General features: G+C 37.5%; 2 protein-coding genes across 2 annotated transcripts; one reads left to right on the top strand and one right to left on the bottom strand.

The window, feature by feature from the left end:
• Positions 1–208: 208 nt before the first annotated feature.
• LOC100674692 (olfactory receptor 4P4-like) lies at positions 209–2,316 on the top strand. The gene has a single exon (XM_064296172.1). It carries the CDS (start codon positions 1,411–1,413, stop codon positions 2,218–2,220), a length of 810 nt encoding a protein of 269 aa, XP_064152242.1. The 5' UTR covers positions 209–1,410; the 3' UTR covers positions 2,221–2,316.
• Positions 2,317–6,240: 3,924 nt separating this feature from the next.
• LOC100674408 (olfactory receptor 4P4-like) lies at positions 6,241–8,916 on the bottom strand. The gene has a single exon (XM_003423173.4). The coding sequence runs from the start codon at positions 7,920–7,922 to the stop codon at positions 6,990–6,992; it is 933 nt and encodes a 310-aa protein (XP_003423221.4). The 5' UTR covers positions 7,923–8,916; the 3' UTR covers positions 6,241–6,989.
• Between the last annotated feature and the right edge of the window lie 11,195 nt (positions 8,917–20,111).

The following is a 20,111-nucleotide window of genomic DNA, read 5'->3' as shown; positions in this document are numbered from 1 at the left end:
ATAAAAATTTTGTTTCCTAAGCAAAACATTCAAATTGCACAAAATCTTGGATTGTGCCTAATCTGTCACTGTATCCTCAGTTCTTAGAACAGTAGTGCCACAAAGTGTTCAAAATGATTATTTTGAATGAATAAATGATTTCTATGAACCTCAAGATAGCATGTGCCGGGGGCCAGCCTCAGCAATGAACAGGGTCACCAGAGGAGGGGTAGAGTTCGGCGAAAAAGAATGAGAGGTAGTGTGTCTTATATTTTCATTCTGCAGAAAAAGAAGCCTCTGCTCTTTATTTTTTACATGGTCTTTTATATCATAAGCTTACAAAAGCATAACATCGCATGATCAACAAAGGGGCAGTATAACATCATTTCCCAGAGACATAATTTTCCAAGTGACACATAGTACAGTTCTGCATGCGCACACAAATACAATGAGTTTTTGTTTAGTTGATTTAAAGTAACAATTGACTTCATACTGCTTTACACTTATGCTTAATCTTGCAATACCTTCCACAGTTTTTATAACAATTAATCTTTTTGCAAAACCATTGCCACATAGGCTTTGTCCATCTTGTCCAGGGTGGCCAAGTTCTTGAAGTCCAGCCACTTTGGGTTACATTATATTGTCCACGATTATGCCAAGGACAATTAGCCCAATCTCTATACCCAAAGACCAGTAAAGCGCAGCAGTGAGCGGGGTAGACGAGAAGGTTGACCTGTAATTGGCTGAGAAATTGGCTGAGAGAACTCACTGCCTTTTGTTTTTCCACTTTTATGGGATCATGTGTGGGTGGTGGTTTAATCACAAAAGGGCCTTGGTAAATACCAGGATTCCACCATCCTGGTTTTGTTTTCCATAGTTGAGCTATTCGTTTTTCCCCTAAGACAACTTCATGTTGATCCTCAGGTAATACACGGGCTGTCCCTACCCGGGATTTTACCAGGGGATTATGAGTAGGACGCCCCCCGTCCAAAGGTCCCTAAATCTATAATGGAATTTTATGCTTATACATTCTGCTATACACAGGCTGAAAATGAAACAGAAACATAACACAGATGACAGAGATATTCCTGACTTTTCAGGAATTCTTCGATGTTTATGCTAGGGGCAGTGGGTGCAGAGGGGCCGCCCTTGCAGCCTGGCTCCCAGCAAGCATGGGTCTAAGAAAATGCATTTGTGTCATTTCAATTAGATAATAGATTTCCTTTTCCTTATCAATAATTTGTCTCATTAACTTTCTCATTTCAGGTAACTTTCCAGAGCTATCTGTAATTTCATCAAACCATGGAAAATAGAAATAATGTTACCAAATTTATTCTTCTGGGATTTTCTCAGAATAAGAAAGTCTGAATGCTCTGCTTTTTATTTTTCTTACTTTGTTAGCTGGCTATATGGTTGGGAAATCTGGTTATTATGATTTCTATCACATTCAGCCAGCTAACTAACCAGCCCATGTACTTCTTCCTTAGTTACCTTGCTCTCTCAGACCTTTTCTACACTTCCACCGTGACACCCAAACTAATGACTGACTTACTGACAGAAAGGAAGATCATTTCTTATAAAAACTGCATGACACAACTTTTTACCACACACTTCTTCGGAGGTTTTGAGGTTTTCATCCTCACAGGGATGGCCTATGACCGATACGTTGCCATCTGCAAACCACTGCACTATGCCATCATCATAAACAGGCAAAGATGTAACTCAATTCTCTTAGCGTCAGGTGCTGGGGGGCTTCTACATTCCCTTGGTCTGTTTCTCCTTACAATTTTTTTGCCTTTCTGTGGCCCCAATGAAATAGATCACTACTTCTGTGATGTCTATCCTTTGCTGAAACTGGCCTGCACCAAAACAGACAAAATCAGTTTCTTAGTGATTGCCAATTCTGGCCTCATGGGAATGCTGATCTTCGTGGTTTTGATGGCATCCTATGTGATGATAATGTATAATTTGAGAGCATACTCTGCAGAGAGCCGCCACAAAGTACTTTCCACTTGCAGTTCTCACATCACTGTTGTGATTCTGTTTTTTGTACCTGTCATCTTTATTTATATTAGACCCAAAACAACTTTACCAGAAAATAAAGTGTTTACACTTTTTTACACAATTATCGTCCCCATGCTCAACCCTCTTATCTATACACTTAGAAACACGGAGATGAAAAATGCCATAAGTAAAGTGTGGCATAATAAAATGTTTGTGGAAGGGAAGCAAATGATTTGAAAGGCACTTTGAGATGCAAATAAATATCATCTCATGACAACTCCAGACCATGTAAAAGCCAAGCCTTGAACTACAGCTCGTTATCAGTGGAGTTCTTCTTTCAGTTCCTTTCCTGACTTGCTTTCCTTTTTTTAATTCTTCGCTAGATTGTAAGTTCCATGAAGGTAGGGGTCATGTCATGTTTATTTCGCTGCTCTTTTCCTAGTAACAAGCAAACTTTCTACCATATACAAGGAACTCAATAAATATTTATTGAATTAATATATAAATATCTTATGGAATAGCTCTTGTTCTCATACACTATTGGAATCATCTCCATGTATTAGTAATCCATTTGAACATTAAACATTACCATATTGCTGATATTTATTCCTCTTCACTCATTTTTCTACTTCTATGTATATGTTGGCTTCATACAGCTACAATAGTGGGCAAGAAAGGCTTCTATGTGGGTCCAATCAGCCAATGGCCAAATCAGCCAGCCCAGACACTGAAGAATCAGGAAACATAGTATTGGGTCAACGCTTTCCGAGTGATTTAGGTTTATTTACATATTCTTTTCCCAATATTACAACAGAATCTTCATATATGATGAGCTTGTTATCCATAAGGTCTCTTCTTACAAGAAAAATAGCCAATTTATGTATTAAAAAGGGTCACACACTCTCCAAATTAAAAAGGTCTAACTAGAAGTCTCTCTTTTTTTTTTTTTTTTTTGTCTAAGAGTTCTTCTGGTGATGTTGAAAAAGTCAGGATGGCAAAATATACTGACAGAGTATACCCCTTTATATAGTTAAAAATCTATTTTAAAGCCTTCTATCTCTAACCACTTTATCATGTTTCCATAACATTAATCTCTACAAAATTTTATAAGAAACAAAGATAATACAAAATATCGAATAGTCACAATAAAAGGAATTCAAACCTCACACCTCATAAGCCAATGAATCCCTGTCCTACAGGGTATCTCTATATAACCCTATATGACCTAGATATATGTACACATTTTATGAATATGTCTCCTAGTTAGTTTGGATGCTATTTTCAAAGTAGATAAATATATGTTATAGTAAAGTCACATCATATATACTTAAGATGTGAATTGAATGTGGTTTAAGTTTCCTAAGGTCACAAATATTCCCCAATTTGTCTGTCAGGTTGTGATACTGTGGGGGCTTGAGTGTTGCTGTGATGCTGGAAGCTATGCCACCAGTATTCAAATTCCAGCAGGTCACCCACGGTCAACAGTTCTCAGCTGAGCTTCCAGATTAAGACTGTCTAGGAAGAAGGATCTGGTGATTTACTTGTAAAAAATTAGCCAGTGAAAACCTTATGAATATGAGGGGGATATTGTCTGATATAGTGCTTGAAGATGAGCCCCTCAAGTTGAAAGGCACTCAAAAAACAGAATGCAGAAATTATTGAAGAATGTTATTAGTATCACATGCAAGTACAATTTTGCTGACCATCATTTAAAAGCAGTTGCAGCAGTACATCAACAGGGAACTGCCAGAAATTAAAGGCAGATTCAGAAGAGGACTCAGAACAAGGGATATCATTGCTGTTGTCCAGTGGATCCTGGCTGAAAGCAGAGAATACAGAAAAGATATTTACCTATGTTTTATTGACTACACAAAGGCATTTGACTGCGTGGATCATAACAAATTATGGATAACATTTCGAAGAATGGGAATTTCTGAACACTTAATTGAGCTCATGAGGAAACCGTACATAGACCAAGAGGCAGCCCTTAGAAGAGAACAAAGGGCTACTGAGTGGTTTAAAGTCAGGAAGGGTGTGTGTCAGGGATGTATCCTTTCACTATACCTATTCAACCTGTATGCTGAGCAAATAATCCAAGGAGCTGGACTATATGAAGAAGAACATGACACCAGGATTGGAGGAAGACTCATTAACAAGCTGTGTTATGCAGATGACACAACCTTGCTTGCTGAAAGTGAAGAGGACTTGAAGCATTTACTGATGAAGATCAAGGACTACAGCCTTCGGTATGGTTTCCACCTCAACATAAAGAAAAAAAAAAAATCCTCACACCAATAAGCAACACTATGATGTACAGAGAAAAGATTGAAGTTGTCGAGGATTTTATTTTACTTGGATTTACAATCAACTCCCATGGAAGCAGCGGTCAAGAAATCAAATGACACATTGCATCAGGGAAATCTGCTGCAAAAGACCTCTTAAAAGTGTTAAAAAGCAAAGATGTCACTTTAAAGGCTAAGGTGCTCCTGATCCAAGCCTTGGTGTTTTCAGTCGCCTCATATGCATTCCAAGGCTAGACAATGAATAAGGAAGACCAAAGAAGAATCTATGCCTTTGAATTATGGTGTTAGGGAAGAATATTTAATACACCATGGACTGCCAAAAGAATGAACAAATCTGTCTTGGAAGAAGTACAGCCAGAATGCTCCTTAGAAGCAAGAATGGTGAGACTTCGTCTCACTTACTTTGGACATTTTATCAGGAGCGATAGATCCCTGGAGAAGGACATCATGCTTGGTAAAATAGAGGGTGAGTGAAAAAGAGGAAGATCCTCAAAGAAATGGATTGACGCAGTGGCTGCAACAATGGACTCAAGCGTAACAAAGATCACGAGGATGGTGCAGGACCAGGCAGTGTTTCCTCCTGTTGTACACAGGGCTGCTAGGAGTCGGGAGTGACTCGATGACAACTAATAATAACAATAACAAGGTCACAAAACTACTGAATGACAAAGATGTGATTCGACTATCCAGACTGCAAGATACTTAGTCTATTAGAGGTGTCTGACAGCTGAAACTCACAGAGGAAAGAGCAAAAAACATCTCATATCTTGTATGTACTGCAGCGTTGGGTGGAATATTGGGGAGGGCGTAACTCCCCATACTAATTAAATCATTTCCCCTTTATGTCTTTTGCCCACTGTTTTTTCCCAATACGCATACTTATTTCTCACAAGTTCAATATGCCTAGAAAGTGACTCCATTGTCCTGCTTGATATGTCATGGATGCTGCTACTTTGACTATTTTGACATTCAATATATAAGATCAATAAGGAAAACACACTGGCTTTGCCACCAAAAGAAAGAAAACAAGCCCATCAAAACACATGATATTTTTAAGTAAAATATTTTTATATAATTTATAGTAATTTTGTTGTTACTGAGAATATACACAGTAGAACATACACCAATTCAACAATTTCTTCACGTACAGTTCAGTGACACTGATGGCCTTCTTCAAGTTGTGCAACCATTCTCACTCTCCTTTTCTGAGTTGTTGCTCCTTCATTAACATAAACTCACTGGCCCCCAAGTTTCCTAGCTAATATTTCAAGTTGATGTTGTCAATTTCATCCCATATAGATAGATCTTAGAAGAGCACAATGCTCAAGACAATTAAATAAAAATTTTTAAGTAAAATATTTTACACTTATTACCTAAATTCAAATTGAAAAAAATCGTAAAATAAGATTTGACGAGATATAGAGACTACATTTGGTAATGTGGACCTGTGAGCTATACTTCCTCATATAGAAATATAAGATGGGCATTTTGTCTGTTTTTTGTTGTTTTTTCTTTACTTGACTATTTAACTACCTCTCTAGTTTTCAGTTTGATGTTAAAAATTATTTCATCCTCCAAGTTTCAGTTTACTCATCAGTAAAATAAAGCAGATAATTAGGTCATTATTTCAAAACTAGAGTTTATGTGGCTTTTCTTTAAGAGGAAATGATTTTCACAAACCTTTTGCTGACTAAAATAAGTTATAAAGTTACAAGATTACTTAAATGTGTGAATATAAGGACTTTTATGCTTGTATTTCTTATAGTATAAAAAAATATTTTTAAAGTATAAAGTAAATGCAAATAAAAATGTTAAAATCTTTAAATACTGTTTTACCAAAGTTAATAACAAAAATAATAAAACAATTTTAAGTTTCTTTTCAAAGCACAGTACTTATTTTTTCACTACAGTTATTTTACAGAAACACTTCTAATTTTTCTATATACCTATTATTTCTTACATAAATGATATTTTATTGTTTAGACCCTACATAAAGTTTTTTTCTTCTTATTTAGCATTTTCAGTGAATATTAGAAAAGCATGGGCTGAGTGGAAAAAACGGTTCTTAATTTCTGATGCTCCTCCTTTGATGTGAAATGCAGAAAAAATAACAGGCCATATATCCGCAACCAAACCCTGTGCCCTTGAGTCGATTCTGACTCATTGTGACCCTACAGAACAAAGTAGAACTGCCACATAGAGTTTCCAACGCTGTGATCTTTACAGAAGTGGACGGCCACTTTTTTTTCCCCATGGAGTGCCTGGTGGGTTTGAACCACTGATAGTTTGGATAGCAGACAAGTACTTAACCACTATGCCAACAGTCCATACAGCCCTTCAAATGTGGGATGATAGATACCAATGGAGCTTATGTAAATTTGGAGATTCTTCGTGGAACCAAAGCACTCAGGAGATAGAAATGTGGGCTCTGATTATGGACAAAACCTAAAGAAAAAAGTACCAAATAAAAGTACAACAGTTGAACAAGGAAATAATAACTCAAAGTACCAGGGAATAGTGTAAATAAGAAATACAGATCAATAAAGAAAGATCAAGGTCTTTTAAAGTAAATTATAATATTAATGAACTGGTATCAGTGCCTATGCTTATGTTTCTTACGGTCAGTTCTTGCTTTAATAAACTTAAGATGGAGCAAACTCTCTTGGATAGGGTGTGGAATGAGGAGTAGATGTGCCTTTCAGATCATTTGCCTTCCAACCAACAATGGATTCTGGCACCAACTTTCCTCATCGCAGTCTTCATCTCCATGCTTCTCAAAGTGTAGATCAGAGGGTTGAACATGGGGCCAATGATGGTGTAGAAAAGAGCAAACACTTTATCTTCTGGAAAAGTTATAGCTGGTATAATGTAAATGTACAGGATAGGCGCAAAGAAAAGAACCACAACTGTTATGTGGGAACTGCAAGTAGAAAGAGCTTTCTTGCGGCTTTTGGCAGGGTGAACCCTGACAGTGTATAATATCAAGAAGTAAGACAGCATCAAGACAACAAAATTCACCAAACCCATCATGCCTGAATTGGCAACAACCAGGATCCCGAAGATGTACGTGTCTGTGCAGGCCAGTTTTAGCAAAGAATACGCATCACAGAAGTAGTGATCTATCTCATTGGGGCCACAGAAAGGCAAGTTGATAGTGAGGAGACACTGCACAAAGGAATGCAGAAATGCCCCAGTACAGCAAGCAAAGACCAATACATAACACTTCCTCCTGCTCATGATGACCGTGTAGTGCAGGGGCTTGCAGATGGCCACGTAGCGGTCATAGGCCATCACTGTGAGGATGAAAATTCCTATCCCCCCACAGAAGTGCATAGCAAAAAGCTGTGCCATGCAGCTAGCGTAAGAAATCGTGTTTGTTTCTTCCAGTAAATCAGTGAGAAGCTTGGGTGTCACTGTTGAGGTATAACACAGGTCTGCGAGAGCAAGGTATTTAAGAAAGAAATACATGGGTTGGCCTATTAGGTGACTGTACGTGATGAAAATGATTATGAGCAAGTTTCGCATCCAAATAGCTATGTAACAAAGTAAGAATAATAGAAAGCAGGAAGTTTTAATTGTCTTTTTCTGGGAAAGTCCCAAGAGAATAAATTCTGTGACTTTATTGATATTTTCCATGGTAAATTCTCAGAGGGTATAACTGGGAAAAAAGTTGCAAATTAGCATCAGAAAAATTGATTAAGCATGTGTGAATCAGAGTGAGTATTGCAGAAACAAATTTAGTTAATCGATCAGCTATCCTATAACATATACGCAAAGTCATTAATGCTAAACCTTACACTGGTAGGCTTACTATATAATTTACCATTCTGATCAGTCTATTTCTGAGAGTGAAAAGGGGAGATAGTAATAGTTGTAATAGCTCAAGTTACAAGTCAAGAACTACCATCACCTTATGGATAGGATGTAAAAGTGAGCTTACAGAAGATGCATTTCTTGTCCTGGAGTAGCTCATCCTCTTGACAAGTTGAAAGAGGACCAGAATGAAGTGTTCAAGTGGAGGTTCAAATCCTGTCTTTATTTAAAATTTTGATATTCCATTTATTGTGCACTTTTGCATTATTGAAAAAAATATTTCAATGAAATATTATTTATCTTGATTATCGACTTGTTTATATTCAAGGTATGTACCTCATTGATTCATGCTAACCTGTGTTAAGAGCTAAATATATGTTAACAACGTTATGAAGAGCAATAAAAATGTTACAATGGCACTGGAAGCCTAAGTGGCTGTGATAATTCTTCTATTCTTGGAAGTATTGTAGGAATTTTTAGGTTAGTGCCAGCTACTACCCATGGTTTCTCGCCCAAAAAGTCAAAGCAGAGATGTATTTTTCTCAACATCTTCTATGCTCTCTCCTGTTACTAGTACCAATTATTTATTGAAGTAAGCCCTTCTTTTTCTCTTACAATTAACCCATTCTCTCCCCCACTCATTAAATTTATTCCACATTGGTGCCCAGGAGACTCTGACATTAAGCTGTCTAAATCCACAGCATTTCATGCTCTTAACTACCCACTGTACGCTTCTCCCACAAAGAGTAACGAAGGAGAAAGGGAGTAATGTATCTCCACTTTAGAGCATCCCTTAATTTCCTTGACTTGTGCTTCTTCTTCCCTATAGCTATCTTTTCTCCTTTACCTAAAATGCAAGTTACTCACTTCATTAATCTATCAACTCCTTTGATTTCTCCTCTAATAAGAGCCAGATATGACAATGAATACTTCTATTATTTCCATCATGAAATTCTCAATATTATACTAAAAAAAATTTGCTTTATTTTAACATCTGACCAGGGATAGTACACAAATCATTCAATTCATTTTACTTGGAAAATGAGAAGTTATTTTTTAAATGTTTGCAAAAGCTTGAAGGAAGGGGGGCAAACAAACATTTCAAAAGGATTAAAATCAGTATATTTACAGAGAAAAATGTAATTTATATTATCTAGATATACATATATATGTATAGATATGCAAACTTTCTTCTGTTTGGATAAAATAATTACTTCATATAGGTTGGTCACATTTTCACTTAGCAGGAGAATAGCTCGTAAATAAATTTGTTTAGCTCTGAGTCAAAGGCAGTGTTCAGAGCTTACAATGCAGTCAGAATAAATGCTTACCATCCATGCTATCCTTGCTAAAGATTAATAAATTTCACCATCCAATCAGCGTCTGTTGGTCCTGGGTGTAGTCCTTCACTACATTCCCTGAAGAGAGGAATAGTCTCTCCCGATTTCTGTGACTAATAGGAAATAAAAGTCGTCATCAACATTTACATTGAAAATGCTTTTTATCTTTATTTTTTTGTATCCAAAAGTTGTATCCACTGTGGTTTCAGGGGTGGAAATTACAAATAAATTTGGTAATTAATTTCCCTGTGGAATTTAAAGTGCATTAACTGAGATATAATTATCCCATTGCATACTCTCACTATTTTTATTGACTTTTATCTATCAGATCCCATTGTCCTTACAGGTCAAGTGTGGCTCAGTAGGCTCTAACTTCTACATACTTCTTGATTGTACTTCTGGAGATGTCCTGTGGGTGCCTGCTGCATCCCAAGCTGCTGTCAGACCAGCCCAAGGACATCAGCAAGAGTTTCCTGCTGAGATCTACCAAAAGAAATGTTGGCCAAATGTGCCATTGAAAATGGTCTCATGACTCTCAAGTTCCAAACACACAGGTATGTCAGGGTTAATAATTCTTTATACCTTGTATATTCTGACCACAATCTAACGGCCCATATTCATTCAGTATTGATAGGCCATAAAGCAAGTGCTTTATGTTGTAACTAATTCTGAGGAACCAGTTGGTGGTAAGGTCTGAGCAGAGACAAAACGGAAAATGCCAAATAAATCTTAAAAAAAAAAAAAGAAATCTTAGGGCAGAGAAACTGGACCCAGGATTTGAATTGTAGTTTACCCCACAATAAGGTGTTTGAAAAGTGAATGGAATACTTCCTGTATTTTTTTCAAGTCCAAACGGCTACTCCAGGCCCTGCTGTGGCAACCAGTTCCATGTAGGTGCAAAATTACAGCCCTCCTACTTATTCATCCCTGACCAAGAAACTCTTGCTGATGTCCTTGGGCTGATCTGACAGCAGTTTGGGATGCTGCAGGCACCCACAGGACATCTCCAGAAGTACAGTCAGGAAATATGTAGAAGTTAAAGCCTGCTGAGCCACACTTGACCTGTAAGGACAATGGGATCTGATAGATAAATGTGTCCCCTCTTTGTTCTCAGCCAGATATTCTGAGATGAGTTTCATAAGGTCCCCGGCAGGTCTCTCAGAAGAGATTTCAGTCATCAAAAGAATGGCCAACAATATGATTCACCTTCATACTGGCTCTCTTTTTTTCCCTGTTTTATTCCTCCTGTCCCACTTTTCCGCCACCTGGGATCATTTCCCAAAGAAACCACCGGTATGCAAACATTGCTTCAGGCTCTGATTGTCAGGAAACCAAGGCTACTACAAAAGGAATTCCTGTTTAATTCAGCCCAGCGCTTCAGCCCACACAAATTTTATTTAGGATTGACAGGTTGATTGTCTTTTTCTCCAAGATGTTTTCTGTGCTTTGTATTAAGTGGCAGCAAAGCAACTCCCCATAGCAACTGGAGTGGGAATCAACTCTGACAATGAGTTTGCTTTTCTTAATCAATTCCTCATCTTACCCGTCTTGGAGTTTCTGGCTGAGGTCACGTGAATCCCTCGTTGTCTGTCATTTTATATGCCCTCTCTTTGGCTAGGCACACTTTGCTTTCATACTAATAGTATACTCTTTTTAGAAAAAAATTGTTTCTTCCCATGGATTCTGTATACCTGCAGTGAAATTAAAAAAATATATAGTTTATTTAAATTTTCTTTTAGTATAAAATACCTGTCAGTAAAAATAATACACACTGTAGACATTTTAGAAAATTCAGGAATTTATAGAGGAAAACTTGTTACCTAAGATATTCCAAACTAAAGGTAACATTTTTGACAATTTATATTTTGGGGGAATTTTTTTCTTAAAGATGGATTTTAATTTTAATATACTTTTTAATATACAAAGATGTATATGTACATACTTGTTATTCGTTGGCACCAGTTGAGTTCAACTCATGGCAACCTTATGTAAAACAAGTGAAATGATCCCTTCATGATCTTTAGTATGTTTGAGCCCAATGTTGTGGCTATGTGTCAGTCCCTTTATTGAGGGCTTTGGATCTTTTTCACTGACACTGTATCAAACTTGATGTTCTTTTTTAGTGATTTGTCTTTCTTGATAATGTGTCCAAAGTAATAAATGAAGTTTTTTCACCTTCACTTGTAAGGAGCATTCTAATTGTATTTCTTCTAAGACTGATTTGTTTGCAGTCTATGGTATATTAAAAAGTCTTCCCCAACGCAATTCAAACTCATCAACATTTCTTCTGTCTTCCTTTTTCATTGTCAAGCTTTCTCATGTATATGAGGCACTTGAAAACACTGGACTTGGGTCAGGTACATCTTGGTCATCAAAGTGACGTCTTTGCCTTTTAATACTTCAAAAAAGGCCCTGGCGGCACAGTGGTTAAGAGCTTGGCTGCTAACCAAAGGTCAGCAGTTCAAAGCCACCAGCAGCTCTTCGGAAAATATGGGGCAATTCTGCTCTGTCCTATGGGGTTGCTATGAGTCAGAATCCACTGGATGGCAACAGGTTTGTTTTTGTGTGACTGATGTGCCCAAAGCACTACATCACTGGTTGTTTGAATGCTGCTTCCATGGAGCTCCTGGGTGGCACAAATGGTTCAGCATTTGACCTCTGTTAAAAATAATCCAAACTCACCAAAATTTGAACATAAGGTTTCTTCTGAGCAGTTATTCTATATTCATATCAGGAGGCCATATGGATTCCAGAAAAAGCAAATGGCTCCAAGAAGCTAGGTACAATGGAGGTTATAAAGAGAACAGGAAGGAAAAATGCAGAAGACTAACCATTAGCTAAACTTAACATGATTGATTGAAGCCTACCTCCTCCCTTTTACTAGATCAACTGCTATCAGTTTATTTTTGGCCTGGCTGCTAATAGTTTTGTCTTCCATCCACCTGCAGGCAAGAGACTTTTTGAGATTTATATTAGGAGGTAATGGTTTGTTGACTATTCTAGCAGGTTAAGGCAAATTTACATTGCTGTAGAGAAGTTTCTGGAAGGTTTTTATGGTTACTTGGTTTTGTGGATAAGAAAAAACTTAAAATCAAAGTAAGATGTCTGTTATTACTTTTCCTCTTTAATACCACTAATGGAAAGGTTGACAGTTTGAACTCTCCCAGGGAAACCTTGGAAGAAAGGCCTAGCGATCTGACCTTGAAAGAGCACAGCCTAGTGTAATTCTATTCTGCAACACTTGGGGCCCCCAAGAGTAAGAAATGCCTCGATGGCAACAAGTTTGGTTTTTGGTTTTGGCTTCCATGTACATTGATTTTTCAAGCAAGTGGAATGAAATTATTGACAAGTTCAAATTCTTCTTCATTTTTCATGATGTTTACCGATCCACTTGTGAGAATTTTTGTTTTCCTCACATTCATGAATATCTATATAACATATGTATAATCCTGTTATCATCCTCGTACATTTCCTTCCAACCTTTTTCTATATATTTATAAATGGTTGTGATGGTCACCTCATAACAGCAGTGGGGTCTATACACTCAGACTTCTGTAAAATCCAAACACAATTTTTTTTCATGAAGGTCTGCTTTCTAGGGCCATTTCTGAAACCGAATATCTTAACTTGGGTTTCCTAAGAATCAGACACTAAGCAAAATATTATTAGCCAAAACTCAGGCATGAGGAAATGGAAATAAGACAGGGAAAATGAGAAGGTGAATTTTCTAGCTGGTCACTGTTCGGCATCAAAAGCAAATGTTTTTTCCACCTACTGGATTTTCTTCCCAGAAAGCTGTATAAAATATTGTGTCTCAGACATTCCACTTGGAAGGAGGAAGAGAGAATGTTCCACAGTCCTATGTCCGTTGGTTAGCATTGTCTCTGCAGTCCTTAAATCCCTTCACAACTGAATTGCACATGCAGGGGACTGAACAGAGCACCTTACCTGTGTTAAAAGACGCAATGCAGTGACAGGTGAGGTGCTGGGATTTTTAGGTGTTTTGCATTTTTATATATTGAGCTGGAACTCACCTAACCTAAAATTAACCATATTAAAACATACAAATCAGTGGTTGTCTTAGTTATCTGGTGCTGTTATAACAGAAATACCTCAAGTGGATGGCTTTAACAAAGAGAAGTTTATTTTCGTTCAGTAAAGTAGGCTAAAAGTCCAAATTCAGGATGTCAGCTCCAGGAGAAGACTTTCTCTCTCTTTCCACCTTCTTATCAAAATCCCCCAGACTAGAAGTTTTCCTGGCAGGGAACCCAGGTCCAAAGGATACACTCTGCTTAGGGCTGTGATTCCTTGTTGATAGGAGGTCCGCCCCCCCCACCTCTACTGGCTTCTTTCTTCTATATCTCAAGAGATTGCCTCAGGACACAATCCAGTCTTCTAGAATGAGTCCTTCTGCTCTAACACAACTGCTACCCATCCTCCCTCATTAACATCAGAGTGGAAGGATTTACAACATTTAGGAAAATCCCACAATACCAGGAGTCATGGCCCAGCCAAACTGATACACACATTTTGCGGGGACATAATTCAATTCACAACAGTGGTATTTAATATATTCACATTGTTGGGCAACTATAAATTTATTTATATTTATTTATTATGTATTTACATAATTTTTCCTTTCTTCTTTCCTCTTATTTTTATATTATTTCAAATAAGGCTTTTTTTTTTTTTTTTTGTAATGTCTTTTACTATCAGGAAACACTGGTGGCATAGTGGTTAAGTGCTATGGCTGCTAATTGACAGGTCAGCGGTTCGAATCCACCAAGCTCTCTTCAGAAACTGTATGGGGCAGTTCTACTCTGTTCTATAGGGTCCCTATGAGTCAGAATCAACTGGATGGCAATGGGTTTGGGTTTTTTAAATCTTTATGTTACAGATTTTTCAGATAGAATTATAACCTGAACTTAACTAACATTGAAATTAACATTGTCCAGATATGTCTACCAAGTTTTTTGGGACATCGTATCTCCCGTTATGTGGGAGAGGATGAAAATAGCTAGGTAGAAGCATCTTGTCCTGTGAAAGCAGAAAGGTGTTGCTTCTTTTTTTTTCTTTAAGTGTTTTCAATCATGTTTATGAAGGCTGAGTATGTAAAGGTATTAAATGTTCCACTAATTTACCTATTGGCCTAAACTAGAAAATCCACCCTCCTATCCTCTTTTCTTAAATGCTGGGACAGGAAGTATAAAAACTACATCTCTCCTCTACTAGGTGGATCCCTGTTTCTATAAATAGGGGCTCACTAGAATGAGATTAAAAATCCAGAGAAGGGGAGAAAAGAGACTTCATTATATTGTCAAAATAAAATGTCAAAGTATGGAGAACTTGAAGCAGATATCTGAGAACAGAGTAAAAGTGAACACAAAATATATGATAAAATTTTCCAAATAGGAAGTGGTTTGGGCAAATACTGAAGCTTTGACCTTGTACTCTTGCATACGTTCACATACTCCTGTACACATTTTGTATAACATTCTACATCAATTTTATGGCTCAGTGTTGAGCTTTAAGTGAAATTCAAAATGTCTTTCATGCAATCTACTTTCCTTCGAAAATAACTGATAGTACCACATCTTCGTGGCGGTCTTCATCTCCATGTTTCTCAGTGTGAAGATCAGAGGGTTGAATGTGGGAACAATGATGGTGCAGAAAAGGGCGAGCACTTCGTCTTCTGGAAAATTTACAGCTGGTCTAATGAGTATGAGGAGGACTGGCACAAAGAACAGGACTATAACTGTTATGTGAGAACCTCAAGTTGAAAGAGCTTTGGTACGACTTTCGGCAGGGTAAGCCCTAACGGTAAATAATATCAGAACATGAGACACCATCAAAATCACAAAGGTCAGTCTCAGTTATCTAGTGCTGCCATAATAGAAATACCACAAGTGGATGGCTTTAAAAAAGAGAAATTTATTTTCTCACAGTCTAGTAGGTTACAAGTTCAAATTCAGGGCATCATCTCCAGGGGAAGGCTTTCTCTTTCTGTTGGTTCAGGAGAAAAGTCCTCGTTCTTAATCTTCCCCTGGTCAAGGAGCTTCTCAGGCACAGGGACCTCATGTCGAAAGGAAACCCTCTGCTTCTGGTGCTGCTTTCTTGGTGGTATGAGGTCCCTCACTCTCTGATTGTTTCCCTTTCCTTTTATTTCTTGAGAGATAAAAGGTGGTGCAGGCCCCACCCCAGGGAAACTCCCTTTACACTGGAGCAGGGAGGTGACCTGAGTAAGGGTGATGTTATAATCCCACCCTAATCCTCTTTAGCATAAAGTTACAATCACAAAATGGAGGACAACCACACAATACTGGGAATCATGGCCTAACCAACTTAACACATATTTGGACGGGGCGGGAGGTGGGGGGGGCACAATTCAATCCATGACAATCACCAAACAATTCAGACCCTAACTGACAATTTCCAATAAACCAATTTTGTGTTTATTGGTGGATGCCAATTTCAGGAAAGGATACACATCACAGGAGTAGTGATCATCTCACTGGGGCCACAGAAGGGTAAGAAGATAGTGAGAAGAAACTTACTGGCAGAGTGTGCATAAAACCCCTAGTACAACAAGGTATGACAATTATGTTATACCTCTGCCAGCTCATGACGACAGTTTAGTGAAGTGGCTCGCAGACAGCCACATAGTGGTCACAGGCCACCCGAGCAAGGAAGAAGATCTCAATGTGTCCAAGGAAGTGAATGATAAAAAGTTGTGCCATGCAATTATTATAGGCAATGGCCTTCCTTTCTGCCAGTAAGTCAGACATTAAATTTGGTGTCACTGTGGATGTGTAGCAAAGGTCAGAGAGAAAGAGGGGTAAATAAGGAGGAAATACATGGGTTGGTCATTTAGCTGACTGCATGTGATAGAAATCATTATGAGCAAGTTTCCCACCCAAATAGCAATGTAACAAAATAAGAATAATACAAAGCAGAGAATTTTGATATTCTTGTTTCGAGTAAGGCCCAAACACAGGGAAGTTATTCCTATTTTTACCGGTCCAATGCAGTTAAAATGCAGAGAGTCACCTGAAAAGACAATTTATAAGTCATTGACAGAAATGTTTTTGGATAATATTGTTGATACGACACATATTACGAAAAGTATGTCTAATTAACTGATTGCAGTGTTTTTCAAATTAAAAATCTGTTATTTAATAAGAGTATTTTTTCTGGTTATCTCATGATGATTTCCTTAAATATTTCAGGACATTATGTCAAGTATCTATATTAGCAGGAATGAATGCACTCAGTCAATCAATACTTAAAAAAAAAATAATAGGCACTGGTCATTTTACAATTTCAGTGGAATATACAGCGAAGTCTTGGAAAAGGTGTAGCTCTGAATCCTTATTAACTCAAAATTTGTTAATGATGCAAGTTTTTGTTTAATGAGGTAGAAGCAAATTTAAAGTTTTAACTGATTACTAGTTGTAAATATTGTTGTCATTAGCTACCAACAAGCTATGAGTAGCTTGACTCATGGTGACCCCATGCACAACTGAAGAAAACTCTGCCCAGTTGTCTGACATCCACATTATCGGCCGGCGTATCAGTTCCATTGTGATCCATAGGAGTTTTGGAAGTAGACAGCCAGGCTTTTCTTCCTAGTCCGTCTTAGCCTGGACGCTCTGCTGAAACCTGTTAGCCATCGTAGCAACGCTCAAGCCTCCCCGAGAGGAAGCTGGTAGCTGTGCATGGGATGCATTGGTTGAAACTCAAACCAAATCTTCAGCATGAAAGGCAAGGATTCTACCACTGACCCCCCAATGCCTCACAGTGAAATGCATGCTACCTTAAAATTATTTTAAAATGAAGCACAAAATAAAATGCAAAATTAATGTGATAATAAATACATAAAATTGGAAGACAAACGTTCTCTGCAAGAGGCCCATGTAATTGGTTTGGCTATCTTTTTGATTGCTTATTGCTATTGTTGTTAGTTACCCTGGAGCCCATACCTAACCATTTTGATCCCATCTGTGCAGAGTAAAATTGCTCCATAGGGTTTTCAATGGCTGTGACCTTTTAGAAGCAGATTGCCAGATTTGTCTCCTGAGGCTCTTCTGCTGTGGTTATGTGGCGACAAGTCAATTCCAGCACTTAACTGACCCTGTAGGACAGAGTAGAATTGCTCCATAGGGTTTTCTAGGTTGTAATCTTTTTTTTTTTTAATCTTTACAGAAGCAGATCGCCAGGTCTTTTCTCCTGTGGAGATGCTGGTGGGTTCAAACTGCCAGTCATTAGGTTAGCAGCTGAACACTTAACCATTGCCCTACCAGGGCTCTGAGGTACTACTGGTTGGGTTCAAATCTTTTGGGCCAGTAGTCCAGCATGTGAAGGGTGAAGGTTTCCATCACTCAGGCCCTCCTATTTTTAGAGGTCAGAAACCAAAACCAAACCCATTGTGGTCGAGTCTATTCTGACTCATAGGAGCCCTATAGGATGGAGTAGAACTGGCCCCATAGAGTTTCCAAGGAGCATCTGGTGGGTTCGGACTGCCGACCTTTTGCTTAGTAGCCTTGCACTTAACTAGGCCACCAGGGTTTCCATATTTCTACAGGTAAAAAAAAAAAAAAACAGGTAGTTCAGCTAAAATTATAAACTTAAAAGAACAACAGTATAAAGTAGTAGTTTAAAAAGTGGAGCAAAAGGCAGTTTTATGTGTTTTTCTTTTTTTCTCCTGATTCAGCTTATCATATTTTCAAGTCAATCGCCTCACAGCGGAATTGGAAACTGCTTCTGCTTCCATATTTTTACAATTTAGCAATTTTGCCATAAAACCCTAAAGAATCCTAACATTGCCTAATTCAGAGAGAAAGTTTAGGGAAGTTCATGGGGAAATGTTTATGGGAAGACAAGTAATTGGGACCTGGACTCGATTACTGAGTTACACCACGGTGTGCAAATTTGAATACTTCTCATTTTATCCCTCTGAATTTACCTTATTTGTGAAATGGGGTAACCTGCTCAGACTTTGCCAAAAATGGTTCTTGTGAAGCTCAAACAAATCAACAAATGACAATTATTTTATAAACTATGGAAGCATTAATGTTTGAATTTATTATCTAAATGTTACTGTTACTAAATTAATATTCTAACAGTTGTCAATAGGACAGCCCAATAAAATTAACTGCCATATAGAAAATAAAATTGCATAATCACAAAGTCATTTTGGCTAGGAAGTAAACTTTGAGATCTTCTAGTCAAATCCCTTCATTCTAAATAGAACGGATTTTTGTCCAAATACACATATAGAATAGATAAAGGCAGTTTGAATCTCTTCACCAATCAGTAAATATTACATTAAACTATATTAAACTTAACGGGATCAATTTTATGAAAATTAAGCCATTGCAGTTGGTGTTGACCAAAACTTCTGATAATTTGGATACTTAACATAAAATTGATGACCTACATCATCCAGTTGTCTATATAATTTTAGTCCCCAAAATACATCATCAGCTTCTTACCTCTTTTCCTTAAAAGTTGTAATGTATATCTTCCTAATTTTGTAGCTGTATTTTCTTATGAATTTAATTTTAAATCCCATCCTTATTCCTGTAATTTACAGATTAAGTTAACTACGTTTTCCTCCAAATTAAAGAATTCCATTGCAATGAAAATGGAACCATAAAAGTGTTAAACATACATATATATGCATATATATACAAGGTTAATTTTATAGTCCATCAAATTTCAGAAAAAGATCCAGGGATAGAAGGACATCTCTCAGCAAAACCTAGGAGATACTTCCCTGAACAAAACCTAGCTGAGTGTTTTTATAGAAAGCAAAGGGCAGGGAGAGAGAAAGAACAAAAATAGGAAAAAAAAAAAAAAAAAAAAGGAGCAAAACAAACCACTCTTCATATGTTGTGACATACCATTGGGTCACACAGAGCAAAATGTACAAAACCCTAAACATTTCAACTTACCTATTCAGCAAAGTCTGTTTAATGTCTGAAATAAAACTTGTAAGCAAGCAGACAAATCAAAACATGTATGCCAGCAGAAATGTTTTTGTGCTTAACAAAGTGTGATAGGATTTTCAAACAGGAGGCTTGAGGTAGAAGCATCCAAGCCTCTTTAAGGCTTTCACTCTCTACAGAGACTTTTTAACTCCAGCAAGTCTGGAGGTTGAGATACAAATTTAACAAATTAATTTATTTCTATGATGAAATATTACGATTTAAAATTAGCTTCTATAGGCAAGCCATTGAGAAGGAAGGCTTCTTAGAATACCTCCGATTTTACTGTAAAAATATTTCCTCACCTACGGTCTACTTTGGAAACCCTGGTGGTGTGGTGGTTAAGTGCTACGGCTGCTAACCAAAGGGTTGGCAGTTCGAATCCGCCAAGCGCTCCTTGGAAACTCTACGGGGCAGTTCTACTCTGTCCTGTAGCGTCGCTATGAGTCGGAATCGACTCGATGGCACTGGGTTTGGTTTTTTTGGTTTTATGGTCTACTTTTAATTTTTAAAATAATAGTTAAAATATGGTTTATGCAACTATTAATGTAATGGCTGCTTCATTTGAAAGAACGTCAAACTATTATTTTAGTCACGTGCACAGAAAAGAAAAAAATACCTGAATTATTTTCTCCCATCCATCTCCTGACAATAAAACAAGAGAATTATGGTTCAAACATGAAATT

This window comes from Loxodonta africana, chromosome 13 (genome assembly GCF_030014295.1).
Source record: "Loxodonta africana isolate mLoxAfr1 chromosome 13, mLoxAfr1.hap2, whole genome shotgun sequence".
Classification (NCBI taxonomy): Eukaryota; Metazoa; Chordata; class Mammalia; order Proboscidea; family Elephantidae; genus Loxodonta; species Loxodonta africana.
The sequence above is the reverse complement of the archived record's forward strand: the minus strand, read 5'-3'. Positions and strand labels throughout refer to the sequence as shown.

Bases quoted from the DNA above. Each gene is read 5' to 3' on its own strand.
- LOC100674408 (XM_003423173.4), bottom strand. From the start codon at position 7,922: ATGGAAAATATCAATAAAGTCACAGAATTTATTCTCTTGGGACTTTCC.
- LOC100674692 (XM_064296172.1), top strand. From the start codon at position 1,411: ATGATTTCTATCACATTCAGCCAGCTAACTAACCAGCCCATGTACTTC.